The 26,731-nt window shown below is 47.2% G+C and overlaps 1 protein-coding gene across 3 annotated transcripts in view; it reads right to left on the reverse strand.

Annotated features, from left to right (window-relative positions):
* Positions 1–26,731, reverse strand: part of MAP3K20 (mitogen-activated protein kinase kinase kinase 20) — an 839,253-nt gene that overhangs the window by 13,650 nt on the left and 798,872 nt on the right. For all 3 annotated transcript variants that reach the window (XM_085645276.1, XM_085645278.1, XM_085645277.1), the window contains exon 19: positions 17,115–17,265. In XM_085645276.1, the coding sequence (XP_085501402.1) occupies positions 17,115–17,265 (151 nt within the window). The remainder of the gene's footprint in view (positions 1–17,114; positions 17,266–26,731) is intronic.

Below are 26,731 nucleotides of genomic sequence, written 5' to 3' on the forward strand. Positions count from 1 at the left end.
TCCTTCCCACAAAATGCTTGTTTGCTTTTTCACTGCTAAGTGGTCGAGCAACTGGGGGTCTGACATGAACAGCAAGGAGACGTCAGCCGTAGCTCCATGCAATTCCTTGCCTTATACAGGTGTTCTCGCGGCGCAATGAATGTTTTTTAACCCTTTGTCTCAAAACAAAGGGAATGGAACCGTGCATAACACTCTGAGGCGAAGTGGGGGTTGGGGAAGGGGAACCTGCTCCTTACACTAAGATTCGGACATGGAGCCTTGGTCCGGAGTGGAGGAGGCAGGTCATTGATAAGAAACCTTTCACAGAGTCGGGAGACACAAAACTGAGAACGCACCCAGCAAACTTCTATTTTTTAATACTTTCTCATTGCGCCCATAAACGTCGCTCTAGATTCTGACTTTTATTCAAGGAGCCATGCTCTTTGAAGTTCATTGCAAGATCGTTTTTTCCTGCTAAAGGAGCAGTGGGCAATTTAGGATGAGTCAACCTTCATGGTGGGGGAGATAAGGGACAGGGCAGAAAGTACCCAGGAATTGAAACCATCATTATTAGTTTAAATATTCTATGCAAAGTTACAGGCAGAAGTTTTGACTGAAGAAGTAAGGCCAGCAGCATTAATATTCAAGAGTTTCTTCCAGAACAATTTATATTGTGATTTCTACAATATCAAAAGAAGAACAGCACTTCAATATAGGCATATTACGTGGGCGGGAGCTAAGGGGTCTGACACACAATCTTGTAATGTGAATAAAAGATCGAAAGAATGTCCTTTCGCATAAGTGGATCCAATCATCATTTGATTGATTTAAATGGGCAGATACAGGGGCATGGCCAAGACCTGGAGCGCAATGGCCGCTTGAGCTGATCGCTCTGTGAGCCCTTTCCTTCCCCCAGCTATCCGGAATACAAATCCTGACTCCTCGTAGCAGGGAAACACACCCGATTGCGAGCGGAGACTTCTAGACCAAATCCCGCCGCCGCCGACCTACGGAACCCGGAGTTATTAGTCCCGTTTAGCAGTGGGCCTATAAGGGAGGTGGAGCCAGGAGCTCAATTGGACGGTCACACCGCTGAGGGAGGGCCTGCTGTCCCGGAGGGCATCGAGCATACACATCCCTGCGGACGGAAGCCCAGACTAAGAGAGCTCCGGCGGTCCTCCCGAGGCGGTACCTGCCCCAGTTGTGGTGTGCACAGTGCCGATTACGCTCACAGGAGCCAGTGTGCGGTCGCCGGACTGACGGCCGCGCCCGGCGAGAGGCACTCGGCAGCTTTTGACCGGACCCGGGACAGCAGTAGTGAAGCGGAAGCGGGGGGGCCCGGAGGAGTAGCGAAAGCAGTGTGATTCGGCCACTAATCTCCCCCCTGCCCCCTAGCTGACTACTCACAGAGGAGGGCTCCAGTGACCCCCGAAGGGGCCCTGCATACAATGGAGACATGATCCCATCCTACAAAGTATGCTGAGGCCTGGTGACAGGCGGCGAAGGACGGGAGCCCTGAAAAGCTCCAGTACCCCATAAGCCTGCCGGCAAGATTAGAAACCGCCCTGACAATCCGTGCCGCTCCCCGCCTGACAATTGGCTATACAAAAGCTGGGAGAGAGCAGTGTGACGCCAAGGCAGAGTCGTGAGTGCCCTGACTCACCGGCCCTGGCCACCACCCGCGCGCCAGCCTACTTATCCGGGGGAAGGGTGACGGTGTCAATGATCCACATTGCATCTCTGCCCTAACCCAACCGGTGGCAGACAGACAGAGACTTGATCCCGTTGATACGCCGTGTGTGCATACTACCACTATTGGACGCTGAGGCACGCTGTTCGGGGAACTATCGTCAGAACACCACAATGGCGACGGACAAGGGCAGGGCCACTGTCGCGAAGGGACAGAGGGAAGTTCAAACAAACAGACTTGACCACCACCCCCTCCCTAAAGACATGCTCCATAGCCGACAATCAGGGGGTGGCTCCGACGGCGAGCAAGGATGTCATGAAGGTGATCACCACCGGCCAAACTGCGCTGGGGCATAAGATGGACACAATTGCCATTGAGGTCAACCTGATTCGAGCCGATCTCACCAAACTTCATGGGAAAGTCAAACAGGTACAACTCACCACTGCCAGTCTTGTAGACGACGTCGCCCAGCTCCAGGGTCAAATGCAAGACATGCAAACGTTTCGTAAAACCTCTGAACTCAAGCTGGATGATTATAAAGGGCGTTTACGCCGTAATAATCTGCACATCTTAGGTGTGCCGGAGAAAGCTGAGGGACAGGCCCCTGACCTTTTCGTTGAAGACCTTGCTCTGCAGCACCTGAAACCCAAGGGCCTCAGTAAGTTTTTCGTCATAGAAAGGGCGCATACAGTCCCTGGTGGTCGGCCAAAACCGGGAGCCCCCCCACGCCCAATGCTGGCGAGAGTGCTACATTTCCGGGACAGAGATGTGATCCCCTAAAACGCCAGACTGGGAGCCCCACTTCGCGAATGCGGAAATCTCCTTTTTCCCTGACTTCACGCAATGAGTGCAGCGTCAACAGTGATCCTTCACGGCGGTGAAACAGAAACTCAGGGATAAGGGTCTGAAGTACTCTATGTTATTTCCAGCACGTCTTCGGGTGGAAGCTGAGGGGAAAATCTGGTTCTTCGACCAACCGGAGGAGACAGCAGACTGGCTTGAGTGTCATATGGAGCGGACCTCACAAGATCGTAATGCCGGGGGTGAGGCCACCTTACAGAGCCCCGCCTGACGAGGATGACCTGGACAGAGGCCTCCCTCATTCTAGCTAACTATCGGGTTTGGCTGGGCAGGTAACGGGCTGTGGTGGGATGGGGTCCCAGAGAGACGTCTCCCCTTTTCTGACACTGACTTTTGGAACTTTGGTGTGAGACCCAAGTTGGGGACTATTTACTTGTAGCATCGGGGGGGAATACTGGATGCCACATCCTTATATGGGTTTTTTTAGTGCGACAGGCACTTTGCAAGTTTCTTATGGGCAGCAGGGTGGGTGGCTGTTTTGGCCAGGAGGGAAGGGGGAGGCGGGCTGTTGGGTTGGGGGGTTGTATTTATGTGTTGTTATGGTTCACACATCGGTAACTTGTTTCACTTCTATTACAGAGGCAGTAGTCAACAGTAATCTGAGCTGTGAGCGTCATAGGAGACAAAAATGTTAACATTTTGAGCTGGAACATCAATGGGCTTGGGGACAAGATTAAGCGTAGCGTGGTTCTTCAGTGTATCAAGCGGCAGGCCCCAGATATTGTTCTCCTACAGGAGACACACCTGGATGGAAATCTCTGCAAAGCAATGCACGGGGGGGTACAAAATGGTGGCACACGCAGGATTCACATCTGGCTCCAGAGGGGTAGGCATTATGATTAAGAATTCATTCCCACTTGAGGTGGGCTCCGTCTGGACGGATGAGAGAGGCAGATACGCTGGAATTTCGGGTGCATGGGAGGGTCGCACAGCCACGTTCATGTCAATCTATGTACCCCCGGGACAGCAGTGCTCCACCTTTACTGATCTTGGCTCTTTCCTGCTCACAGTACCAGATGGCCTCCTGGTCCTTGGCGGCGATTTTAATGCCGTAGTCTCAGGCACATTAGACCGCTACCTCCCTAGGGAAATAGGACTCTCTGCAAGCTGGCTTCCTTATTTTCTTGACACTATGGGCTTGGTGGATGCCTGAAGGGCTTATCACCCAGACCGGATACAGCACACCTTTCACTCCGGAGCCCACCATAGTCTATGCTGCCTGGATTATTGCCTGGTCCCAGCAGCCCAAGTCACTCACATACACGAAATCAGACACCTAGCCAGGGGTATCTATGATCACTCTCCGGTATGGATACACATAGCACTCAATCAAGCCACGGTTTGTAGGCTGGCTCCTATTAACCCCTGGTACCTTCGGGATCCAAAATTTCTTAAAAACCTCCTCAAGGCCATAGAAGATTACTTCACAGACAACGTAGGGTCAGTATCCTCATACCAGTGCCTATGGGAAGATTTCAAGACCGTAATTCAAAGTCAGGCTCTGTCCTTGATCACAGGGGCGAAGAAAGAAAAACAAAAAGGTAACCTTGACATAGAGGCGGACATTTATCGGCTGGAGGGCGACCTACAACTCAGAGTGACACCGGAAAAGCTCCATCTCCTGAGCCTGAAACAACACGACTACAAAGCCCTGGTTACAGACAAGGCCAAACTCCTGAGCAGGGAATGTCAAGGTAGAGTATACAAATTGGGCGACAGAGCAGGGAAGCTAATAGCATGGTTAGATAAAAAGGACTGGGTGAGCAGATTAGTCCCGGAGCTTACAGACAAAGACAGCACCTCTCACAGAACCCCAAGACATAGTTGATAGATTTGCCACTCATTTCCAAAGGGTATACTCGACAGTGACCCCACACACGGAGGAAGACTCACAGGACCTCCTTTGTGACATCAGACTCCCTTGCCTCTCCTCGGTGGATCGTGACTTTACGGAAAGCGACTTGACCACAGATAAAATTGCGCAAGCAATACGCACATTGAAACTGGGCAAGGCTCTGGGACCAAACGGTATCCCCATCGAGCTACACAAATTACGGCCCGATAAACTCGCACCATACCTGAAATTGATGTTTGAGGAATCTTTAGAGCTTGGGGCTCTACCGAGGGAACAGAGAATCGCCACAGTAGTCACCATACATAAAGAAGGGAAGCGCCGAACTGAGTGTGTCTCTTATAGGCCGATTTCTCTCCTAAACGCCGAACCCAAAATCCTGGACAAACTTCTGGCTGCCCGTCTGCTCAGGGTGATAAGCACCCTGGTGCACCTAGATCAGTCTGGCTTTATGCCGCACAGAAATATGGCCCTGAACTTACGCCGGATTCACGGACTGCTGGGCAGAGCGTCAACCATCCAGGAGTCGGCTGTGATAGTGTCCCTTGATGCAACCATGGCATTCGACACGGTTGAGTGGCCCTACCTTTGGGCAGTACTCACAAAACTGGGATTTGTCCCAAAGTACATACAGTGGGTGCGTCTCCTGTACCGGGAACCTCTGGCTCAGGTAGTGGTAAATAACAAACTGTCAGCCACGTTCCCACTCAGCCGTGGAACCCGTCAGGGCTGCCCACTCTCTCCCCTCCTTTTTGCCCTTGCCCTTGAGCCCACGATCCCTCAGCCTGCTACGCCCAAAATCTCCTTCCACCCCTACGTAGACTCAAGAAAGATATTAAAAGTTGGAAGTCACTTCGCCGCTCCCTCCTGGGCAGAGCAGCCCTTTTAAAATGATGTCCCTGCCCAGATTTCTCTATGCATTGCAAAATGCCCTCGACCCGGTACCTACACAATATTTCAGGGACATAGAGGGTCTCCAGAGAGAATTGCTTAGGGACGGGAAACCTCGTATCGCTCTAAATAAACTGACCCTGAACTGGTATGATGGCGGAATAAGTCTTCCAGACATTAAAAAATATTACTGGGCAGCACACCTGGCCGCCATAAATCATGGCACCCATGGACGAGGCGACGACCCGGGCTCCGCCATGGACAAATGGCTCCTCCCCGGAGGCAATTATAACAGGGCACTCTATTCGCGACCCAAAAAATACGCCTTGACGGGCCCCACCAGGCATTCGGTCCAAATTTGGCACGATGCAACTAACTCTCTTGGCTGGGGATGTAAACTGACGTTGGCGGCCCCCGTTTGGGATTCGGAAAAACTGGGCAGCCTATGGAGATCAAAAGTTTTTGACAGATGGGATCTCATTGGCATTACACAAATTAAAGACATTTGGGGAGAAGGGGGAGTCAAATCCTTCAGCACTACAGGACACTTCAGATAGGTTCAAATTCTACACTCACTCCAGATGCTACTACCTAAAGTGACAATCCCACCTGAAGCCTCACCCTTAGAGGACAGAATCTTAGATGGCCACCTACCTGAAAAGGCGATTTCCCTAAAATACAAAAAACTGATAAACAATATGACCGATCCCCTACTGGCATTGAGGGAGAAATGGACGGGAGACGTGATTGAGTTGGATGACGAAGATTGGCAAGAGGCAGTGTCTTCTCCTAGAGTAGTCGCCATACCGGCACGCCTTAGACTGGTGCAGCTAAAAATCCTTCACCGCGTCTACATCACTGGGCCACGCTTGATCCATATGGGGATAACCGACAAGGGGAATGTAGGAGAGGCTGTGGTCAACTGGGAACCTTTCTACACATTATATGGGAATGTAAGTTTATTAGTTCCTTCTGGTACGAGGTGCACGAGGCAATATTTGCTGTGCTACGCACCCGTCTTTCACCGGAGGTGCAGCGTTGCCTCCTCAACATATAGGAGCTCACAGACTTAAACACTCACCAGGCACAATGGGCCACCCTGGGATTCATGATAGCCAAGAGAAATATTGCACAACTATGGGGAGCTGCTAAACCGCCTTCGCTGGAGGCCTGGGAGAGGGACCTTGACTGGTGTATGTTTAGGGAGAAGACGGTCTATGTAGCCAGGGGATTCCCAAAATGTGGGCACATATTTGGAACCATTGGAATAGATATTGTGGAGAAATGTGTATGCCTCCTGTTTGTCCTGAACCAAATGTCCCCCTTACCCGTGATTTTCCCTTCTTATGTTGCAATGTGATCCTCTTCCTCTGTACGCGTGATTATTTACTCATTATCTGTGTCCTCTGTATTGTTTATTTGAACCGATGCACGTTTCAATAACTAAAGAAATATCAACAAAATAAATGGGCAGATACTATCAGGTATTCAGTACTAGCACGTCTTTAATTTGGGAGGGATAGTTCCAGCAATTGTCAGCAATGCTCCCATGCTTTGAATGGATAGTACAGGCACTCCTCAGCAGTAAACTTGTACTCTGGGACAAGGAGTACCTTCACTTCTGTATTTCCACTTCAAGCGGTGATTAAGTCTCAGGGTGGCACACGAGGATAGAAGCTTACTGGTCGCAGTGGGGGATGCTGAATCTGCCCAGTTATTAAAGTCCCCTAAAATGAAAAGTTTAGAAGCATACAGAACTAGTGGAGTGATGTTTTTGGCAAATTCCAGACCAAATTCTGAAGGATTAGCAGGGGGTGTACACGTGTTGTCTGCTTTGAGACAACAAGATGATGTCAGGTAGCTTTGGTACCTTTTCAGTCCAGAGGGTGCACTCACTCCTGGGCACGGGGGGTATATGGCCCATGGACGTGTGACTTAATTGCATTAACGGGGAACAAGGGGTGCATTGCTCCCTTGCTGTACCACTGTAATGTATGCCTGTGGCACACCGTCAGCAACGTTAGTGTACACAGCTGACTGCTGTGTTGTGGCACTGTACGAGAGTTGGTAACGTATTAATTCCAGATATTTCTCGCAGGCATAGTTTCCTCTTCGTAGTGCTCTAAATAATGGGTGTTTCATTAGCCACCTCTGTGCTTGTTCAGTATACGTAGTAAAACGAGCATTGAGACTACGTGAAACTTACTACAGTATTCTGCAAAGTAAGAACCCTCCTTTGGGAATCAACACGATACAAAACTTGACCCTTATGAGGACAACACAATATCTTTGCAGTTTTTTGAGCAAGTACTTTTTGTAGAGTGGCAGAAGCCGTTGCTAAATGCTAAAATGCACAGAGGGTCATCAAATTTGGCCTTTGACCAAGGAAGAATTGTAGAAGGGTGGGCCCGCCACTGGGGCCTTGTTAGAAATGGGATTTCTGGTTGGCTAGGGCTTGCGCCTAAGCCAGGCAGAAACCGCCACTCTAGTCAGGGCAAGAGAGTTACACGCTGAAGATAACCCCTGCTTACCCCCTTGGTAGCTTGGCACGAGCAGTCAGGCTTATCCAATGTGTAAAGCGTTTGCGCAACACACTCACACAGCAGCGACACACTAGGCACACCATGAAAGAAATTCCACACAAGGTTATGTAAAAATAGCCTTTGTATTATCCATAAAACACATTAGAACACATCACATATGTACACTGTGCCACCTGGCACTGGGTATCACTTTTCAGGGGATTATAAACAGGACAGGGCCAATCGGGCCACTGTGAGAACCATCAGAACAGGTAAGTAGTAAACAACCAGTAATTACTGGTACAGACACTTTGCATAAATCACATTAGGCATAAATCACAGTATGCATAAATCATATTAGCAATGCACCTCAGTAACACTCCCCAGGTGCATACATCACCTTAGGGTCTTGCGCTCTACCAGCACACCAGGTGCTCACAGGCCAACTGGCCTTCCTCAGGGGGCCCGTCTGGGACTTCCCTGCAATGCCCTATGTCCATCAAAAGTCAGGGCTCTAAGAGCACGGGGCCTCCACCGGCCCATGCTCTCATGGGGCGAGGGTGCAACTCACCCTTGTTTCTAATTTGCCAGAAAAGAAATGCCCCCATCGGTGGAGAGACTTCCCTCAGTCCCTTTTCCACCAGAAAAGAACGATGGCCAGTGGTCGGCCACCTGCTACTCCGCGGTGCGGCTGCCTCCGTGTAGGCAAGGAGTGGATTCCCCCCTCCGGTCAGCCCCTCCAGACTCACCCTCACTCCGGGGAGCCTGGGAAGCTTCTCCACGCATCCTTCACTCGCCAGCCACACACACGGGGCTCTTCACTTCCTGGCTCCTTAACCTGCAGGAAGGCTCCTGTCGGGTCTCGCCGGCCGACACCTCGACGTCTCTCTCCTCCGGGCGCTGTCTCCTCGCGCTGCCACACTCTGGCAGCCCACGAGCCTCAGCTTCTCCTCACTGTCCGGGCCACACCTTCAATCAGGCGAAGACTGTGCCTGACTACCGGTGGCTCCGCAGACTCTCCGGTCGATCCGGCCCAGAGTCAGGCTCTCTTGTTTGAAGCTCCGCCCCCCCCCCCCCAGTCAGGCAGCACGGAGAAATCCCCACGTCAGGATTCCTCCTCAGTGGAATTCCGCGATGAAGCGGGCTGCACAGCAGGCTGCGTGTAAAGCGCAAAACTCCTGGCACATTCCTCACGCCTTGGCTCCGATCACATTGGAGGGGGGGCACTGCCCACGCTGCAGGGCACAAAGCGCCCCTCTGTAGATCAGCCAATTCCGCAGGAAAAAGAGCGTTCACCACGCACTTGCACAGGGCAGAGCTGGGCCCAGGCAGGCCACCTCACAGCAGAAATAAAAGTCCTTGGTGCTAGGGACACCCCAGCAGGGCGCAGCCAGGCAGGCCAGCACGCAGGGTCCCCAAGGAAACAGCAGCAGGGTCCCACGGCGGTTCCTCCTGGCAGTTATTATTTTATTTTATTTTAAGTATTTATAGAGCGCGACTGATACCTTGCAGGCTTCCTGGCGCTGGAGAATACTCTGCTGAAGGATAGACCGGAGTAGTTGGCAGGTGGGCAGAATTTAGGGGAATAGCCAGGTCTTGATGCGCTTCCTAAATGGAAGAAGTTGTGAGATCTGGCGTATGTCAATAGGCAGACTGTTCCATAACTTGGCCGCTGCGACCCTGAAGGATCTGCCCCCGGTTCTGGCTTTGTTGAATCTGGGCACCTTTACCAGACGGGCTGATGATGATCGTAGGTCTCTGGTGGGAGTGTACCACAGGAACAAAGCTTGCAGGGGCTGGGCCCGAGTCCATGCAGAGCCTTAAAGACAATGCAGAGGGACTTGAATGCCACACGCTGCTTTAAGGGTAGCCAATGTAGCTCGGCCAGGGCTGCTGTGGCCGAAGACCTTCTCGTCCAGCCAAGAGCCAGCTTGGCGGCGGCAGATTGAATTCTTTGAAGTCGGTCCATCAGCGTGACTGGAGATTCAAGGAGCAGGGAGTTACAATAGTCAATGCGACTGAGTATTGTGCATCTGACTATCGACGCCCGGGCTTGTGCTGGGAGGAGTGGCATGATTTTACGCAGGGAGCGTAGCAGGGCTGTACAGATCCCCACTGTTATTGCTACCTGGGTTTCCGTACTCAGCTTGTTATTGAGCATGGCTCCCAGGTTGCGGACCGAGGAGACTGGCAGAGGTTTATCCCTAGTCTCAGGTGGCCAGAATTCACTCGGAAAGGGGCGGGGTGTGTTGGTGGCCGCACAGAACAGAACCTCTGTTTTGGAGGAGTTGAATTGGAGGGAGTTTCTGTGGAGCCACCCAGCCGTCTCTCTTAAGCAGTCGTGGAAGGTGGTTAAAGGAATGGAGTCTTCTCCTTCCCAAGAGAGAATGAGCTGCGTGTCATCAGCGTAGTTGATCGTTTTTATCCCGAAAGACTTAATTAACGTGATCAACGGGATGAGGTACACGTTAAAAAGAATGGGGCTGATGGAGGAGCCCTGGGGAACTCCCTGAGGCACCGGTGCGAAGGTGGATTGGAATGGGGGGAGGGAGACAGCCTGTCTCCTGTCCCACAGGTAGGAGTGAAACCAGAGCAGCGCTGTGCCATCCACGCCTGCCTCACCTAGTCTCTGCAGCAGCGTGCTGTGGTTGACCGTATCGAATGCGGCAGACAGGTCCAGCAGTATCAGTGCTACTGGCTGGCCCCTGTCTGCACGCATGCGAAGGTCTTCCATGGCTGTCAAGACCGCTGTTTCGGTGCCGTGGGCGGGACGGAATCCGAACTGATGATCGTCTAGAAAGTTGTTCTGTTCTAGATGACAGGAAAGGCAAGAACTGACCCATCGTTCAGCGACTTTCGCCGGAAATGGTAATCGGGAGATGGGTCGGTAGTTAGATAGACAGTCTGGACTCAGGGAGGGTTTTTTTAGGAGTGGGGTGACCAGCGCCTGTTTCCATGAGGTTGGGACATAACCACTGTGCAAGGACTGGTTACATATTTGGCGCATGGTGCCGAAAAGTTCAGTTCCAAAACTTTTCCAAATTTTAGGGGGCAGGGGGTCGAGTGGGGAGCCCGAGGTAATTCCAAGCGCCAGTCTTTCAAACTCGGAGACCGGGATAGGAGGAAATTCCCGTAATCTGGCCATCAGGACGGAGCCTGGAGGCGTCAGGTTTTGAGAACTGGTGCTGGATCCCTGAATGTTAGGTGCTCCCAGAGAAGGGGGTGTTTTCAGGTTTTGAATGATGGTGTTTATTTTGTTGATAAAAAATGCTGCGAGGTTATCACAGAGGGCTTGGGTGGGGGGCTGCGAAGAAGTTACACAGTCTGGATGGGTTAAGTTTTTAAGAATCTGGAAGATACTTTTCGAACTGTTGGTGGCATTGGTGATGGTGGAACAGTAATAGTTAGCCTTATTATGGGCAATGGCAGTTTTGTACGCCCGGAGGTTGTCTTTCCAAAGAGATTTATTGGTGGCAGAATAGCCTTGCCTCCATCTTCTCTCTGCTTGTCTGCAGGCTAGTTTGAGTGCTCTCAATGAGTCGTCGAACCAGGGGGCAGGTGCTCGTCTCTTTGGTTTGCCCTTTTTCTGAGGGACGAGGCGGTCGGAGATGTTGGAAATCCTTGAGCAGAGGGACAGATAGTTGTCCTCTACCGACTGAGCGATGGAGAAGCTGTCTTCCACCTCAAAAACCGGGCCGGTCAGTCTTAGTTTATCCAGAGCTTTCGAATCTCTGAACAAAAGATCGGTGCCGGAGCTGAGTGACGATCTGCTGGCCCTGCTGTCGGCTATGTGAAATTTAATGAGCGCATGGTCGGTCCAGCACATAGGCAGAATGTCGCTCAGGAGTACTAGCTGGGGGGAGGAAAAGATTAAATCGAGCTGGTGCCCTGTGGAGTGTGTAGGCTTATTGACCAGCTGGGAGAGTCCCATACCTTCACAGGAAAGTAGTAGATTGTTAAGAGCGGAGTCTAGGCTGCCGTTGGGCCATAAGTTAAAATCGCCCAAGACGATCAACTTGTTGTGAGAGGTAGCCATATTAGTAAGGGTGGTGAGGAGCGACTGCTGCTGAGTGGAGTTAAAGGCTCCCGGTGGGCGTTAACAAATCACAGCCGTGAAAGTTGTTCCGGAGTGGCAGTCGATTGAGAGTCCAAGTATTTCCGTGCCGGCCACTGGGTCCATATCAAGAGTTTTTACGGTCCAGGAGGCTCTATATATTATACCGACTCCACCACCCCGACCCTTAGGTCTAGGGAGATGCAGGATTTTAAAATCTTGAGGACAGGCCCAATCCAATTCAATATTACAGTCGGAGTGGGTCCAGGTCTCCGTCAGGAATAGAGCATCAAGATGGTGATTATCGATCAACTGGGAGATTTCGTTAGCATGTTTAGGCAAAGACCTGACGTTCAGCAGGCCACCCGACAGTAAACCTTTGCAGGCAAAGTCGTGCAGAGGATAGGCGGTGTCAAAGAAGGACAGATGGCCTTCATGAGCGTGGTCTCTGAGTCGGATTAAAGACTCGCGCGCCAGAGGCGAAGGGCTAGTGTTGGATAGGGGGGCTGGAGCCTCAGGGGTCGCTCCGGGCGCTACCGAGGCGCGGACGAGCGCAGACGAGCTTGCCTTATGCGCGCCTTCGGCGCGCATTCGCCGCGCCCGCTGCGCTCGTCCGCTGCGCTTCCTGCAGGGGCTCATGTTTTATAGTCGATGTCAGTGCGTAGGAAGGGGGCGTGGCCAGCCGCGGTGGGCGTGTCTGGTGGCGACCAGGAAATGGCTGCAGGACGCAATGTGCTCTAAGAGCGAAGCGACAAGCTGTCTGCCGCTAAGCTCAGGAGCAGGTAAGGCCAAGGTTTTTTAAGGGTGCATATGGTTTTAAAATCACACACAATACACAAGTATACAAAGTTTAAAATAGATTAGCGACTACCGGCTTCCGCCTCAGTAGTGTTCTCAGGTTGTCAATGAAGCGCTGGCGCTGTGGCGCGCGATTTATACAAACTGGGCGGAGGGGGCGTGGCCAGCCGCGGTGGGCGTGTCTGGCGGCGACCAGGAAATGGCTGCAGGACGCGATGTGCTCTAAGTGCGTAGCGACAAGCTGTCTGCCGCTAAGCTCAGGAGCAGGTAAGGCCAAGGTTTTTTAAGGGTGCATATGGTTTTAAAATCACACACAATACACAAGTATACAAAGTTTAAAATAGATTAGCGACTACCGGCTTCCGCCTCAGTAGTGTTCTCAGGTTGTCAATGAAGCGCTGGCGCTGTGGCGCGCGATTTATACAAACTGGGCGGAGGGGGCGTGGCCAGCCGCGCTGGGCGTGTCTGGCGGCGACCAGGAAATGGCTGCAGGACGCGATGTGCTCTAAGAGCGAAGCGACAAGCTGTCTGCCGCTAAGCTCAGGAGCAGGTAAGGCAAAGGTTTTTTAAGGGTGCATATGGTTTTAAAATCACACACAATACACAAGTATACAAAGTTTAAAATAGATTAGCGACTACCGGCTTCCGCCTCAGTAGTGTTCTCAGGTTGTCAATCAGTCTGCCGGTCACCAGTTCCAGGTCTGCACATAGCAGCACACATTTTCATGGGGTCACAGCCCCAATATTTATACTAGGTTCAGTCTTTGTTCTACCCTGGCTCAGGGCTTGGGGACCCAGTCAAATCCAGTTCTGGGGGGCACTTAACAAGTGCACAACAGTACCCATTGACAGCGTAGGTCCTGGCCCCAGACACACCATAGGGGGTGGAGCCAGCATTGTGTAGGGTAGGCACAGTCCTATTCAGGCCCAGGTGCTACGCTTCCCACTACTCCAAATGCAGATCAGCCTATTCAGCCTAGCGCTGACTCACCCAGCCCCTCAGGAACCACGGCCCCTCCCCAGCGCCTGTCACTCCTGAGCCAGACATGCAATACACATCAGGCAGGCACAAAGACACATAGCACACAGAAATGCCAACTTCTAAAAGTGGCATTTCTAAAATAGTGATAATAAATCTGCGAACACCATTACGCAGCATTTATTATTACTATTCCAAACATACCAAACTTGACCGCGCTTCTCCTCTCATATCAGGAATTATCACTGAAACACTTATCAGATAATCCCCAATGCATTCCTATGAGAGGGCAGCCTCACAGCAGTGAGAAACCAAAATGGCTGTTTGTCACTACCAGGACATGTCACACAGTTAAGGCACATGTCCTACCTTTTACCTACAATGCACCCTGCCCATAGGGCTAGCTAGGGCCTACCTTAGGGGTGACTGATATGTAGTAAAAGGGGAGTCACAGACGTGGCACCCATTGTATGTGCCACGTCACAGCGGCAGTAAACTGAGCGCGCAGGCCCCCGCAATGTCAGAGGCCTGAGACAGGCTTCAAAGGCTACTTTGGTGGGTGGCGCAAGCAGTGCTGCAAGCCCACCAGTAGCATTTAATTTACTGGCCCTGGGTATCTGAAATACCACTTTACAAGGAACTGACAGGTAAATGAAATACGCCAAACAGGTGTAGACCAATCTTACCATGTTTACCACAGAGAGCACACGCACTTTACACTGGACAGCAATGCTAAATTGCGCAGAGTCGTAATACCCTTAACACCAGGCCACAAAAAAGACTAGGAGAAAGGCAAAAAGTTCAGGGATGGCCCTGCAAAAAGGGCCAAGTCCAACAGGCCTACATTACGATCCTGGGCAGAAGTGGAGGTGAACCAGGGGTGGCACTTTTTGGGATGCCTCATTTTGGATTGGCTGCCCTATGTTAACAGTGCCATGTGCAAAGACACTGCAGTGCTATTGTCATGCACACTCACCTCAGTATAGAAGGGCGTTAAGGAAGCTGCTCATCTCCCTCACACCAGAGGCATTTGGTGCCCTACAGCAGAAGGCTCTGGGATTTGGAACCGCTAGCCGCAGGCAGCACAATGCTACAGAAACCAGGATGACTAGCAACCCTTGGCTATTGTGCTTGGCTTAACCTTTGCTCCAGAATGCTACTACAAAGGAGAATATAGGAAATAAACACTCTCAGACACTTTAAATATGCCTATTCCGAAGTGGAATACTCTGCTAAAACAGTTTCCATTATTAAAGGCTGAAATGGACTGATTATGAGTAAATTAAAGAGCTGCACTAATACCGCAAAATTTTAATTTCTGTGCCTCAAAATTTCCAATTAGTTAAAACTCTAGCATTTATTCAGGTTAGTTATTCTGGGATATATTTAGCAAGCCTCCGATTTTCCAAGTTCCACAGGATTACCTTTGGCAATGGCAATACATTACATCGCTTCGTAGCCATTGTCATATGCTGTGTGACTGCCTGAATTATTGGGAATAAAGTAGGTCAGTACTCTTGAGGAGGCAATCTTCAGGTTCTTCTCTTCCTGAAAAGGAGGACGAAAAAGGTGGGCACTTCTGAAGAGATTTCTACTGTTAGCCGCTGTGGATAAAGGGAGACTGGAAGTTTCTCCAATGCAATATTGTAAAGTGTGTGGAATGCAATTTAGCTGACTTTGCCCAGCATCACATAATTCTGAAGTTGTAGTCTGACTGAGATCAAACATCATTACCTTGTGGAATGCTATTCTTTAGCTGAATTTCCTTGTGAACAGTCCCCTCAAATGAGTCCAGTGTATGAAAAAGATTTGTCTTAACTTTGGTTCCAGAGTTAACAAGAAAGCAAGCTGGATTCCTCAAAGAATCTGTTTCAAACAGATAAAAACTGGTTCACTACTTCCCTCTTTGTTAAGGGTTACTTTTGCCAATGGAGTAAGTGTTCAGAGAGTTTATTCTTTTTTCTAGTTGGATATTCTGAAACCCAGCAAGTGCTGTTTTCTGTTTCACGTTTCCATACAGGCCTCCGAGATTTAAAGAAATATTATCCAATGTATCTCTTAATATACTTTATTTCCTAGTTTTGGGGAGCACATAAATACTGCAGCCCTACGTTGTGTATGATTGTAACATACACATGCGCCCTAGAGGTGGTGCAAGGGTACAGGCCTTCACACAAAGGACATAATAAGCCCACACGTATTTTAAAAAACAAAATGTCATGTGACGCAGAAACATTGGCGGTCAATCAACCCTTTCATGACCACCGATAAGACTACATATCTTCACAATATCGATCACAGCTGCACCAAAAAAAATCTTGTTTGCTTATTAGTCTATTTTTTGCATAATTTATTTGAAATGTGAAAGTTCAAACCATAAATATAGGGAGAACTGTATTTAAAAAATGATTCATGAATAAGTATATCATTGGTGTATCTGAATAGCTGCATCTTTAAAAAAAACTTGCGGCTAAATTTAATATTTTTTTCATGCAACGTAGCAGTGCAAAGAAAGATGCTGTTATGCGTGAAAATGAGGAAGCAGGAAAGCCCATATTTGCTATGTTATGGGGCTGCTTCCGTTATCCTCTGCCTTGGCATTTCTACCTGCCTAACCCCATGCCCACTCCTTTGCACTACAGTACAAATATGTCTGCGTGAGTCTAGAACAGGTTTTACTATTCTCAGACTTTCTTGTAAACTTTTCCGACTTTGTATGTGTGCTGCACAGTGCATCACACATGCAAACTTTGAAAATTGTGGTGAAATAAAACTTTTCCCCAACTTTACGTCTGCCTTGAAAAGGCATACATTCCTGGGGCAAAACCCTGTACGTTTTGCATCAAAAACTGAATGGTTGCATGGGAACGCCCATGTACTATCCATAGCACTTGAAGCAAAGTATCGCATAGCACTACCTTGCCCTACTTTAGGGCTACTTTCCAGAGGAAAATAAGTTTTGCGCTGCAAAATAAATCCTAAATCAACACTCTGTGCTGGTCACTTTTGGTGACTGCTGCGGTGCAAAGAGTTGATAAATCTAGCCTGAGATTCATCTTTTGTCCGGTGACAGTGACTGTTTCCCTTGCCACTTTGCATGTCAGCGATATTTATCGCTAATGACATGCAAAGTAGGGGTGCCCCATGAAAACAACAGGAATTCACTTGCAAACACACCTACCTCCTATCAGCAATACGGCTGTGGGACCCGGTTAGCGACGATGAAAGTCGCGCTAACCGCGGTTATCACAGGTTTTTTACACCTGCTTAACATACTGTGGCGTCTGTATGTGTTACAGTGTTTATAATAACTTGGAAAAGAAACTATGTGATAACACATAAAACCAAGCATTGCTACAAAGAATAAAAGTCCTAATTAGACAATGAATTAAATCAACAAACACACCGAGGCTCGGGGCCATTTGGGCTTTCAAACACTGCACGATGCTAAAAAAGCACACACAGGTACATTCCATCCTGAAGCTTACTTGAGTTGGACCTGCTGTTTTGCTTGCTGTCGGAGATTAACGCTGGTGTCTGAATTGCGAGCTGAACTGACTTGACCGCATCTTGCGCTTTCCGGTTGTTGTGCTCAACAATGTGGACGTGTCTGGTCGTCTTTGGAGATTTGACATCACTCTGTCAACATGAAACGAGAGTGACTTCTGTGCAGGAGACATTGCTTCATACACTATGTGCTGCCGTGAATTAATACTGAAGCTCTAACATGCAAGTCAGTTAAAAAAAACTGCAATTATGCAAGTGCTTATTGGCAATAATATTACTAGCAATCAATTACTTAGGCAACTTTCCATATCTAGAGCAAGCACAGTAGATCTCGCAGTCCGACCCACATTACTTTGAAACGTAAAATAATAATGTCATTTGATGACATTATTTCACAATGTAACATTAGCCAGAGCACCTCAGTACAAACTATAAGTGAACTATTGCAGGTTGTAAACATTATGCAAACAATGCAATATTTTATGCATGATAACAGGCTAGTGAAAATGAATTATCGCGAATAATTCAAATATTAACTTAATGTGCTTATCTTATTATAATGTACCAAACTTCCCATTCTAATATATTACACGGTATTGAAAACCCGAATTTGTAAGAACACCAACTCCATCCACAAGATGGCTACATGCATAGTCCCACTGATGGGAAGTGTTCAAGGCTATGTGAATCAACACCAATTAAGCAGGTCTTTATATGACAGTAAATCTTCCTGTAATTAAAGTTAATATGAGACATATTTCAAAGTTAAAGAACAATTTTCTCAGTAAAGATGACTGACATATAATTTAAGTAAGAACAATCTTAGTGTGTTCCATGATTTTCAGGGATTGGTCACGTTTTGCAGGAAACCTTCATAACAACTGTGCATGATGTAGGGATGACCAAGAATCTCTTGCAATGGGGAGTACAATTATTGTTAGTAATACATGGGCAGAAAACTTCTTGTAAAACTTATGAACTACAAATACATTGTTATATTTATTTAGTGTGGAATAATTGAGGACCAGTGAGTTCAGGAGGTCCTGTTGGAAAATAATGTCTTCAGCCAGGTTCTGAACTCGATCAGGTAAGTTTCTGCGCCCCGATTTAATGAATTCTTTGAATTGCTTATCATAATAATGTCAGACCAATGGTCCAACCAAAAGCAGCCCTCGCAATATGAACTCAGGGGCATAGGTACAAGAACTCAACGCAGCCGTAGCATAATTTTTTTCACGTTACGGCAGATTTTTTTTTAATCGCCATATGTACAATTTGCCGCTAACTGCAGTATGCGGCACCTTTCCGATATAAACATTAATTTTTAAGATCGCCACTTCTGTTAAAGGAACTTAACAAAAAATGAGATGCAAGGTGGGCGTTCCCGTGCAAAAACTGCTGCTAGCCCATCTTCGCAATATTTACAATGAAATTACCATATGAAAAAAACCTAAAATTGTCGCTAAGTCCAGTTAGAGGCAGTTTTTCAAGACAAGAAAATAGCTGGTCTTGCAATTGGTGCAAACACTTGGGGCCTAATTTTAGAAGTTTTGGTGCTGGGCAGCGCTGCAAGGAATGTTGCTGCGCTGTTCTGCAACAAAACAAAAGGGCAGAAATACGCCCCATCAATAAGATAGGTAGTATTCCTGGGCCTCAGTCATGAAAAGTGTTGCATCGCTGTGACAAAACAGCAATCCAACACTTCACTGTGCTCTCTTTGCGATACCATGGATGCGCCGTATTCAATGTACGGTGCTCCATGTCGCAATCAATGCCAGATACGCCTGAAATCCTGACATAACTGGCAGTGCTAAAGTCATGCATTGCTACAGTTGTGTTGCAAGCATGAGGCAAGTTCAGCTATGCATGGGGCCAGCCTATCCTTATAGCACTGCGTCACCCTTACACCTGCCATGAGGCAGGCGTAAGGTTTTGACAAAGTGGTGTCCTAGAATTGTTGCAGTAAAATCTGTGAGACTTCACTGCGCCAATCCTGCAAGGCTTTGTTGCGTGGGAATGCCTACCCTGCATACATCATACCAGACACAGGTATAATGTGGCACAGGGTTTCACAAAGACACGCATATGCCTGCATGCGTCGCTTTGTAAACAGGGTGCAACGTGGTGCAAGATTCAAGCTGCAAGTACACCAAGAAAATGACACACCGGCGGCGTTAATCTGCCGAAAGGGACTCAAGATTAAGCCTCCCTGTCTTTTTCCTCTACGATGGCGCACAATGGCTACAGTGTTATGTGGCATGGCTGTAGTTGAAGTTCACGCTGGCGAAGAAGACGGGTTCGAGTGTGTGTCCAGCTATGGGGGTTAGTGCGGTGACTAGCCGCTTGAGTCCGATATTGGCGAGGATCCCCAGGAGGGGTGTGGTGTTCTGGTCACTGGAGTTGTCCAGGTGGATCTTGATTTCTCCGAGTAGGATGTAGTCGGCGGATGGGAGAGCCTGGGGTGCGATGAGGTCTACAATGGAATCGGTGAATGGGGGTTCATGGCCCAGGGGGCCTGTAGAAGAGGGTGCCATGGAGGGTGGTGTTGGTGTTGATCCGGATCTGGAAGTGGAGGTGTTTCATGGTCGCCGTTGGGTCATTAGAGTGCGTGGTCAGTCAGAGTGTGTTTTTGTAGATGATGGCAATGCCACCTCCTGGATGGTCAGGGTCGTCCTTGCGGGTGATTTTGTAGCCGTCGGGGATGGCGATGGTGATGTCTTGTCTGGAGCAGAGGTTGGTCCGGGTTTAGGTGAGGAAGAGATGTCTGAAGAGGTGGTATCAAGGAGGTCCCAGATTTCTGTGGTGTATTTGTGGAGGGACTGCACATTGAGGATGCTTCAGTTTAACCAGTCGGGTGAGCTGTTGGTCGGCTGGGCGGCAAGAGGCGCTGATGTGGCAGGAGGTGCACTTACAGTTTCGGCAGGTGCAGGATGCAAGGGTATACTGCGGTGATGCTAGATGGCAGGCGGAGTGGCGTCCAGGGTATAGGGCGGGAGGGTGCTGGTGTCATAGCGGTAGAGTGTCTGAGAAGCAGGGTCCCTGGTGCTGGGCACGGTACAGGGGTGGACGAACGCAGACGGCCTTGCCTTTGACTTGCTTTCGGCGCATCAGTGCCATGCCCACTGCACATAGCCGCACAGTGTCCACCATTAGGTAGTGCTGCAGGGGGGGCTGGACAGCTGGGAAATGGGAAAAGCGGGAGTGGACACAGGAGGGGGCGGGGATGCGGGGCAACGAGGGAGAGGATAGGGAAAAAGGAACGGACAAAAGCACCAGAAAAACAAAGCCAAACAAACCAAAGTAAAAAAAGACAAAGGTAGAAAAGCAACAGAGAAGAGCAGAAAGATGAACAGGAACAGCAGAAAAGAGGGAAAGGAGGGCAGTCAAGCTGCAGTGCAGTGACGCTCTACCACTGGACCACCAGGGATGAGGCACAGGTAGGAGTCTGCGGGTGGAAGAGGGACTCGAACACCTCTTCTCCGGGTCAAAGGAACCAGCAGCAGCAGATGGGGACAGCAGCAGCAGCAACCAGATGGCGCAGCACTGTGGGAAGAGGCAGTCCACTAAGGGTTAGTCCCCTGTACAGCCAAAAGCAAACAAACAGGGGGCAAGGAAAGGCAGCACCACGCGGTTGCCTCTTCCGACTAACAATGGCAACCAAATTCCGGGTTCCCCAGTGAGTAACGGCAGATCAAGCTGCATTTCCAAGGGCCTGAGCCAGAACCGGCCCCCGTGCCCCTGCCACCCACTGCCACCAATGGCCGATCTCGGTGACTTGAGCCAGTAAGTGCAGTCGCCTACCAGTCTTGTGGGGTGCCCTTAGTGATGTAGGTCAGTTGCAGCGCTGGGATTGCTCAGGGCACGGTGTGCGTCATCCACAGAACCTAGGCCTGGGCCAGACTCACCCCAGGCCTCCTCCGCTATGAGTCCCACCTTCTCCTCACCTGGATATTGCCACTGGGGCTCAATGCACTGAACTCTCTCCAAATCTGTGACTCAGACAGCAAGAGCCTCAGCCAGGTGGGATTTCACATGCCTGGGTATACCATTCGCCACCAAGTCAGCTGTGGAACCTCCCGATGCAGGTGATGCAACAGGGCCCCCTTAGGCGTGAATTCGCAGCTCTCCCGCCACACAAGTTTGGCGCAGCTCAGGGGCCTCACTGTCCACAGTGTCTGGCCAGCACTACATCCTCCGGCCTGTGATACAGAGAGACGTGGCCCACCATTGGTAATCTCCTCTGTGCACCCGGTGTAGTGGTTGTACCTGGTATGTGATACAGACCTACCTACGTTGGTGCACAGGAGCGCCTCTACCATTCACAGCTCCAAGGTATGCCAGGCGGTCTTCTCACACAGGTCAGCAACGTGTCTCCAGGCGACCTGCCAGACTTCGCCACCAGGTAAGGCCCATCGCCGACGCCTCAATGTCTACCGCCATGGCCCAGCAACTCCACAGCACCTCTGACTCCCACTCCAGGTCAAAGATGCAGGCCCAGCGAGGTCCACGGGCCCCGGGCACTGTCCTCACTTTTAAGGTTCCGGCTGCCATGATGTTCAAACGAGAGCGCTATAAGTGATGCATCACCTTGTTTCATAACTGTAGCCCTGAATCTGCATTTCCTCTTCCCCCGGGACTCTGGCTGGTCATCCTGGCTACTTGGGGTCTTCAGGGGTTGTTGATCTGTGCTGCACTTGGCCCTGGCTGCTCCATTCTGCATTCCATTGGTTTTATTTCCTATTTTTCATTGGAGGTGGACTTATAGGCTATTTTTGCCTCTAGAGGGAAATTAAGTCATGTTGGGCTGACTAACGTGTGTTTTTGTGCCGCTATTAGGCCTTTCGTCACTTTTCACCCGCTAACGTCAACATTTTTATCACCTTTACACTGGTATTAGTGGCGGTTTTCACCAAGGCAAGCTGTTACTATCGCCATGTGTATTGTAAATACATCGCTAACAGGGTGATAAGCAGCGTAAAGAAAACTGGCACTTATTAACGCTAAAGCTAGTTAGTGGCAGTTCTTGTACATATACTCCTCAGATTGACAAAATGAAGAATTTCGTGGTCTCTACAAAACACCCTTTTTTGCAGATCATAATATTCTGCACCTCTGATGAATCCTGCATGTCCTCTTTACCAGTTATTGTTCAGTTACCCCCAGGGTGGATTCCAGATTCACCAGCACATGTCCCATTGCTTACGTGAAGCCTCTGCACAGATATTCATTGAAACACCAAGAACACATAACTGTGCATTTATTGCCACGTTGTCCAGCTTAACTGATCTAGAATCTATTTTTATGAAACTCACCTCCACAATATTCTTGAACATTGCTTTTTTTTCAAAAACATCTTATATACCAGTTCAATTCTCTGGTCTTAATTGTAGCAAAGTCTACTCTACTCCACCACCAAGTTCCATAATATTTCTAGTTGTAAATCTTGGACTTGCGTTCTACCTATTTTCAGCTTCTCCACGTCTGTTACGTGTATTGCAAGTTCATTATGTCTGATTGATATATTGCCTCTTGAAGTCTTACTGAGTGTGCTTATTTTTAGGTCTTTTTAGGACAGCGTTTATTCTTCCTTTCTGCCACAGCGCCAAACTGCCCCCCACAAAAGCTGCCTCAAGATCAGTATTCTAATTTTTGGAATGCAGTCAGCTTCTGTCAGTGTTCAGGGATATGAAGGTGGAATTTCTATAATTTTGCTCTAAAGGTAACACTCTAATCTTGGAGACAAAGCCAGGCCTGGCATCAAGGAAGGGGATCACTGACATAATATTGATCACAACACTATTGTGATACAGAAATATGGTGTCACAAAAATATAGTTTCTCCATACTTATAAAGTTAAATAGAAAAATATAGAAAAAATATATATTGTTTCACACTAATATCATTAAAAAACATACCAACTATAGTATATATATTTATATAGGGGTATATATATATATATTATTATATTAATGTTATATATTAAAATATGTAACATGTAATATTTATTTATTATTTATTTATATACACACATATATATATAGAATCAAATAGTAAATCTTAAATATTTTAATAAATAACATTCATATAATGTAAATTAAATAAATTTAAGTAACATCTGATGCTACATATAATTATATACATATATAAAAATAGACACAAATATATTTGTGTATGTATGCTTATATACACATATATATAATAAAACACTATTATTAATAAAATATATTTTACATGCTATTACATTTTTGTGATTTATGAATGTACTACTATAAAAAGCATATATATATTTATGAATGTATTCATATATACATAAAACAAAATATATTAACAAATCAAATGCAAAATATTAAATAAATTGTCAAATTCAATAAATAGAAAAAAGACATTTACTAAAAATATATATTTGTAATTGTCTAATATATATAAATATATATATATATATATTCACTTAAAAAACCATAGGTTTCACACACGTTATAGTTAGGATTTAGCATTTAAAAAACCTTGCAAATTCACTTAAAAAACCATAGGTTTCACACATGTTATAGTTAGCTGGACATTTCACTCGTAAAAAACCATTGAAATTCCCCCGTTATAGTTAGTTCAGATAACTATAACTCGCGCGCCCGCAATCCACTGCTCATGACGTCACATATTACATAACTCATGACATGGTCAGTGGCATCACTCATGACATCACTGATGACATCATCCTTGTGATAGAGTGGCGGCCGTGCGAGTTATAGTTATCTGAACTAACTATAACGGGGGAATTTCAATGGTTTTTTACGAGTGAAATGTCCAGCTAACTATAACATGTGTGAAACCTATGGTTTTTAAAGTGAATTTGCAAGGTTTTTTAAATGCTAATTCCTAACTATAACGTGTGTGAAACCTATGGTTTTTTAAGTGAATTTGTAAGGTTTTTTAAATGCTAAGTTATGTATGTTTTATTATATTTTTTATATATTTATTTTACAATACGCTACCTATGTATATAGTTATAGATTGACTGTATCCTGTAATATGGAATGGCTCGTTTAAAATGTTTTTTTTTTTTTAAGGTTTTTAACCGTATGCGCACAGTGCGCGCACCGTGCGCGCATCCCGCGATTTTTTGAAAATAAAATAAAATGTTTTTTTCACCCTTCGGGGTCCTTCAGGGACCCCCTGACAAAGGCTAGGGGGTCAGGAACTCTCTACCCTGCCCCCTTTTCACGTTCTCCACCTTTCTTTTTCACTGTCACACACAAAACACACAAAATGGCGGCCGACACTTCCTGATTTCGACCGATTCGAATGTTGACTGACATGTAACCACCAATCAGAATTACGCTCGCGCACGTTATGGTGCGCGCACCGTGCGCGAACGGTGCGCGCTTATAGATATTTATGTACTTTTAACTGCAATTTTCTCAGGAACTACTGAACAGATTGACACCATATATGCAAAAGGCACATGCCTGACCTGAGGACTACCTCTTTGCCAAATTTCAAGTAATTCTGTTCAGCCGTTCAGGCTGTACCTTCGACTAAAGGTCCTATGGGAAAATGCATGGGAAAAACGCGTTGTGGGACCCCCCTTTTTTCTCAGCCCCCGCTTGACGAATCATCCCGAGACTTTCAGGGTAGGAGCTGAGCGGAGCGCCCCATTAGTTTTGAAAGTTTCGCAAGGATTCGTCAACTGGCGCCAAAGTTATTCAAAATAGAATTTTCAGATTTCCTATGGAAACTCGGTCCTAACTATAACTATCTACTGGCGACCGCCAGTAGATAATATATATATTTATATATATATATATATATATATATATATATATATATATATATATATATATATATATATATATATATATATATATATATATATGTCACCAGGAATCGCCTCATCAGTTACGCAGCTTCAATGCGCAGAGACGAACACGGACCCAAAGTAAGTGCTGCAAATCTTTATTCGGACAAAAACTTTTACACAGCCGCCATGACGCGTTTCGGCCTACGGGAGACCTTGATCACATGACGCTGCTGTCAGAAGCCTGACCTTTTAAAGTGCAAGTGCATACATAATTGATGACATCATAACAATGGACATAGAAAACAGCTTGGGAATAGCGCTGTAGGATGAAAAATGACCGTGCAAAATACACAAACAACTATACATCTGTTGTTTAAGATAGTCCTCCTTATATATGTAAAATACGTGATAATTCCTGGATAGGACCACAATCAGGAGTCAAATTTCATACGTAAAAAATTGTTGTTCCCCTACTGTTGAAATTATATGAGGCAACATGCTAGAACCCCAAAAGGCCGAGTAAGGTTTATAGATGTAAAAAGTTAAAAACTTAAACATAAACATCAACATAGACATAAGCGCCAAATAAACGTCACTCCACATATGTAATTTAAATGATAGGAGAAACTGGCTACAGATGTCTATTGCAATAAACTAATGCAAATTAGGGTTGCTCTAAATGTCTGGTTGAATCCAGTGCCAAAAACCCGCATGGTGCCCCAAGGTTAACCCGATTGATCATAAACGTTACCCACACATTGTATCGTCCACTGTACCACATGTCATGATTCAAAAGAACACACGTTAAAAATTCGTGAAAAAACTATAATAAGTGAAAGAGGAAGCAAAAACATATAACAATAAATTATAAAGTATAAAAAAAGAGACAGTTCAACCTGTATAGATATCGGATACATCATAATTCATGTTTCAAGATTCAGGAGAAACCTGTGCCACACAGCATAGTTATTCAACAACAGGAAAACTCATAAAGTAACAGGAACTGACCATGCAACAAAAGTGAAGACTTAGAGCCAAGTGAAGAAGTCCTCGCTAGAGTTCAATCCATTAGGGACCTTGAAGTCTAGCTCCAAGATATACCTAGTCTCTAGCTTTCTAAGTGAGGCTTCCCTATCACCACCCCGTCTAAGTGGAGGCACTGCATCTATGACGAAGTAGCACAGATGTTCCAGGCTGCTGTTATGCTTGTCACTAAAGTGCCTTGCCACCGGGTAAGACGCGTCATGATTGGTGATAGCCATCATGTGCTGGAGTATACGTTTGTGTGCCTGCAACTTGGTGCTCCCAACATATTGCAGGCCACAAGTACACTCCAGCACATAAACTGCAAAGTCTGTCCTGCACGTAAGTTTCCTGTTGATCTTGCAGGGGGTACTGAAGAAGGGAGAGATGTAAGATGTTGTGCTCTTGCCAAGAACACAGGCCTTATATATATATATATATATATATATATATATATATATATATATATATATATATATATATTCACTGAAAAAAACCATAGAAATTGCCCCATTATAGTTAGTTCACCTAACTATAACTCGCGCACCCGTAATGCACTCCTGATGATGTCACATGTTACATCATTCATGACATAGTAAGTGACATCACTGATGACATCACTGATGACATCATCCACATGAATATCTGATGCACCTCCTCACACTCTAATATAACCTTTGATAATCAATTACAATTTTAATTAACCAATTAATTAATAATTAGGTCCATCCAACCCTATACCCCTACAAACCCAGCAGCCTGAAACTAATATATAACTTA

The sequence above is a fragment of the Triturus cristatus genome, chromosome 3_1 (assembly GCF_964204655.1).
Source record: "Triturus cristatus chromosome 3_1, aTriCri1.1, whole genome shotgun sequence".
NCBI classification, from domain to species: Eukaryota; Metazoa; Chordata; class Amphibia; order Caudata; family Salamandridae; genus Triturus; species Triturus cristatus.